Source organism: Scyliorhinus canicula, chromosome 3 (assembly GCF_902713615.1).
Source record: "Scyliorhinus canicula chromosome 3, sScyCan1.1, whole genome shotgun sequence".
NCBI lineage: Eukaryota > Metazoa > Chordata > Chondrichthyes > Carcharhiniformes > Scyliorhinidae > Scyliorhinus > Scyliorhinus canicula.
In genome coordinates, this window is record NC_052148.1 from 138,270,633 (window position 1) to 138,275,905 (window position 5,273).

General features: G+C 43.1%; 1 protein-coding gene across 1 annotated transcript; it reads right to left on the reverse strand.

Annotated features, from left to right (window-relative positions):
* Nucleotides 1-3,185: 3,185 nt before the first annotated feature.
* On the reverse strand, nt 3,186-4,733 carry LOC119963642 (extensin-1-like). The gene has a single exon (XM_038792968.1). It carries the CDS (start codon nt 4,731-4,733, stop codon nt 3,186-3,188), a length of 1,548 nt encoding a protein of 515 aa, XP_038648896.1.
* Between the last annotated feature and the right edge of the window lie 540 nt (nt 4,734-5,273).

Genomic DNA, 5,273 nt, shown 5'->3' on the forward strand with positions numbered 1-5,273 from the left:
AAGTGCTGGGGGCCGTACTGGCAGTTAGAGCTGTGAGCGCTACGACGGCTCCTTGCTAGCCCCCAGCAAAACGGTGAATCTGTAGCCTTTTGACGCCAGTTTTCCTGGTGTAAAAGATCAAAGTTTTCACGATGGCCTGTGGACTTCGTCTCCAAAATGGAGAATCCAGTCCAATGGGTGTGGACAAAGTGCCAATGTGCACATTGCTGATCAGGTTCAATAAGAATGCAGACAAGTCCAGGAGTCCTCAAGGACTTAAAACCAGGCCAACACACTTAAGGCAGGAGGGTCATAGTGATTGGCAAAATGGGAGACTCTTCCTCAGGAACACAGGGCTGCTTTTGCAAACATTGTAAGAAGTCTTACAACACCAGGTTAAAGTCCAACAGGTTTGTTTCAAACACGAGCTTTCGGAGCACGGCTCCTTCTTCAGGTAAAACCTGAAGAAGGAGCCGTGCTCCGAAAGCTCGTGTTTGAAACAAACCTGTTGGACTTTAACCTGGTGTTGTAAGACTTCTTACTGTGCTCACCCCAGTCCAACGCCGGCATCTCCACATCATTTGCAAACATTGACATCAATAAATAGTATTTTCTATATTGTTTATATTCATTTGGCTGAAAGTTTGGGCCTGGTCGATCCAGATGCCATTGTTTTTGAAGACCTTACTCTGATGATCTTTCACCACGAGTAGACATTCAGAGCCATTCGAATTCAGGCCCTCAGTAACCTCTGAGGCCCAGAGGGCTTTTCCCTGCTGCTGGACAAGGGAGATAGGTGGTAGGATTTACTAACAGCAATTCATGGCGTGCTAGTTTATGATGTCAATCATTCAAAAAATTTAGTTGTCAAAATATAAAGGTTTAGAGTTGAGGCTCAAATAAAAATAAAAATACCTACAATCACAGAAATGAAAATAAGATGAGAAATAATATAATAGTAAACAGAATGTTTTAAAAAATAATACAGAATAAAAATTAAAGTGCAGTTTTTGGAAATTTGCTGTTTTATGGACGGATTTCACTTTGAAATGTTTACTTGGCACATTTCTTCCAGCTGTATAACTTGACTCAATAATCATGTGGGTGACAATTTATATTCTGTACATTTTATTTAAATTGGAATGACTGAATAAATCAGTGGCATCATCATTTATAACACTACTTATCTAAATGGAAAGGGACCACAACAGCATGCTGCAGGATTGCCCCTGAAAGCATGTGTTCATACCTAGTTTATCTTATGTTTGACATGTTTATGCCTTCTACCAATTTATCACACAAAATTCTCCCTGTGTCCAAACAAGAGAAGAAATCTAATACAGTCTCTCAAAGCTGCTCAAACATTCAAAATGACCCAGGCAATAAGCTCGAGACATCTAGAAATTAATTCTGTATTGTTAATACCAAGCAGCATGGATTCCAAAGGTGACCATTTTCAAATCCAGTGGTTTCCAGTCGTTTTAAGCATTAGAATGGAAAATTTTGATCTAAATGAGTTGCATATCTCTAGTAGTTCTTTTTGGTTAGATCACCCGGATAAGATGCTGCTGTTTTGCTGAGAAATATGTCTATCCTGAGAAATATCAGTGGTTATACTGCAACCTCAATATCAGTCAGTACCACAGCTTTACGATAGTGCTGTCTAGATATTCAGTCATTGACATTTCTACTATTTAGCTCTGTTCACTGCTCTGTGGGAGATTATTTGATGAGTCGGTTGTGAAAAAAGGGGAGGACTACCGAAAGGGAATTAATGCTTTCAAAGTACTTGTCATTTTACATAGAAAAAAGTGTGAAGCAAAATATATATTGATTTAAAAGAAACAAGAGGCAGGATTCTCCATCCCACGACACCGGAATTGCAAAACGTGATTTGGACGGGAATCGTGCGTGAGCCTAAAATCGAGGCTGCCACCGGGGGTCCAACAGAATGTCATCCTCCAGTGCCTCAACAGTGGCATGAGCTTGCACTACGCTGCACAACGGCGAGGGCATGCAAATTGTACAGTAAACGTCATTGGCATATCATAAAAGGGCCCTCCAGTGAGTTGTTTAATTGTCCACCACTATTGATGACTTGATGTAGCATTCATTTGGTTTGTTGGTTGTGCGATCATTTAGCTCTGCTCACTACGTGTAGCTTCTGCTGTTTGGCATGCATGTTGTCCTGTGCTGTAACTTCACCAGGTTGACATTTCATTTTTATGATATGGGGATGCCGGCATTTGACTGGGGTGAGCGCAGTAAGAAGTCTTATAACACCAGGTTAAAGTTCAATAGGTTTGTTTCAAACACTAGCTTTCGGAGCACTGCTCCTTCCTCAGGTGAATGAAGAGGTGGGTTCCAGAAACATATATACAGACAAAGTCAAAGATGCAATACGATACTTTCAATGCGAGTCTTTGCAGGTAATTATGTCTACAGGTCCAGACGGAGCAACTGGAGAGAGGGATAATCACAGGTTAAAGAGGTGTGAATTGTCTCAAGCCAGGACAGTTGGTAGGATTTCACAAGCCCAGGCCAGATAGTGGGGGGTGAATGTAACGCAACATTTTTAGATATGCCTGGTGCTCAAAATGATTCAGGACAAAGAAATCTGTTTGGTCGTCATCGTATCAATCTCCTTAAAAATTCACTGCGTCACGATGGACATACTTTGGCAGTAGATGCACTATTAGATGCACTGCAGTGATTCACCAATGCTCCTTTGACAGCAACTTCAACTTCTTGCTTTCATTTCCACTTAGGAGCACAGTGGTATCAATCACATAGGAACACTAGAACTTCCAAATTCACTCCCAAGGAACACAACATTCTGAATTGGAAGTATATCACTGTTCTCTTATTGTCATTGTGTCAAAAATTCCTTCTTTAACAGCTTTGTGGGTATACTTTCACCACAAGGATTCCAGTAATTCATGCAGAAGATGGATCACACAAGTTCCTCTAAGAGAATTAGAGATGGGCAATAAATGGTGGCTTTACTAATGATGCCCACGTTTTGTAATGAACTAAAAAATAAATGGCTGCTCCGTAGCAGCTTTCAAAATGATCTGAAATCACTTCCCACGTCTTTTGACGGAGCTAGTCCAGACCGCCACCTATAGGGTTCGAGAAGTCAACTTCACAGGGAGATGATACTCACCTTCTCAGGGAGGAGGATACTCAATGTCACTGGGAGAAGGTTATCCACCTTCACAGAGAGGAGAATACCCATCATTGCAGGGAGGAGGATACCAACCTACACAGTGAGGAGGATATTCACCTTCACAGGGAGGAGGATATTCATCTTCACAGGGAGGAGGATATTCACCGTCACAGGGAGGAGGATATTCACCTTCACAGGGAGGAGGATATTCACCTTCACAGGGAGGAGGATATTCACCTTCACAGGGAGGAGGATATTCCCCTTCACAGGGAGGAGGATATTCCCCTTCACAGGGAGGAGGATATTCACCTTCACAGTGAGGAGGATATTCACCTTCACAGGGAGGAGGATATTCCCCTTCACAGGGAGGAGGATATTCCCCTTCACAGGGAGGAGGATATTCACCTTCACAGGGAGGAGGATATTCATCTTCACAGGGAGGAGGATATTCATCTTCACAGGGAGGAGGATATTCATCTTCACAGGGAGGAGGATATCCACCTTCACAGGGAGGAGGATATCCACCTTCACAGGGAGGAGGATATTCACCTTCACAGGGAGGAGGATATTCATCTTCACAGGGAGGAGGATATTCATCTTCACAGGGAGGAGGATATTCATCTTCACAGGGAGGAGGATATTCACCTTCACAGGGAGGAGGATATTCACCTTCACAGGGAGGAGGATATTCACCTTCACAGGGAGGAGGATATTCACCTTCACAGTGAGGAGGACATTCACCTTCACAGGGAGGAGGATATTCATCTTCACAGGGAGGAGGATATTCACCTTCACAGGGAGGAGGATATTCACCTTCACAGGGAGGAGGATATTCCCCTTCACAGGGAGGAGGATATTCATCTTCACAGGGAGGAGGATATTCCCCTTCACAGGGAGGAGGATATTCCCCTTCACAGGGAGGAGGATATTGATCTTCACAGGGAGGAGGATATTCATCTTCACAGGGAGGAGGATATTCATCTTCACAGGGAGGAGGATATTCACCTTCACAGGGAGGAGGATATTCACCTTCACAGGGAGGAGGATATTCACCTTCACAGGGAGGAGGATATTCATCTTCACAGGGAGGAGGATATTCACCTTCACAGGGAGGAGGATATTCATCTTCACAGGGAGGAGGATATTCACCTTCACAGGGAGGAGGATATTCACCTTCACAGGGAGGAGGATATTGACCCTCACAGGGAGGAGGATATTCCCCTTCACAGGGAGGAGGATATTCACCTTCACAGGGAGGAGGATATTCCCCTTCACAGTGAGGAGGATATTCACCTTCACAGGGAGGAGGATATTCATCTTCACAGGGAGGAGGATATTCACCTTCACAGTGAGGAGGATATTCACCTTCACAGGGAGGAGGATATTCATCTTCACAGGGAGGAGGATATTCACCTTCACAGGGAGGAGGATATTCCCCTTCACAGGGAGGAGGATATTCCCCTTCACAGGGAGGAGGATATTGATCTTCACAGGGAGGAGGATATTCACCTTCACAGGGAGGAGGATATTGACCCTCACAGTGAGGAGGACACTCACCTTTCTTTTTCTTCTGTGAGGCAACCATCTAATATGAAAAAAATATATATTTTCTTCAGTCTATCTTTTTTGTTCATGTAGAATAGAACAGGACAGCACATTTCCAAGTCTTTACTCCCCCTTTCAGAGAATGCTTGATTTTAGTATCTCACACACATGATTTGGCAATGTCATCAACAGCGTGTAATGAAAGTGTCTTTGTGCCTTTGTTGTACTAAAATGTGAAGGCTGCTCCAAAAGCTCCTGTAAGACTCTAGCAGTACAAATGGTTATACCTGATTGAATTGACATTTTTGCATTCCATTGTAAGATGGTAAATCAATCTGCGTAGTCTCACTTTGATTGTTTATTTACAATGCTTGTCAAGATGATCTGTCTTGCAAATACTTGCCAAAATCTCTGATTATAATCCCCGTTATCAGAAATTATTTATCAGTGGTGCTGAAGGAACACGATTGTACCACACAGGATACAGTCGTCAGTAGCAATAGCCAACACAGAGGTCATAAAAAATAGATATTTTGTAAGTTCCAGAATACAGCAGTCTGGTCAAATGAATCAGTTTGAT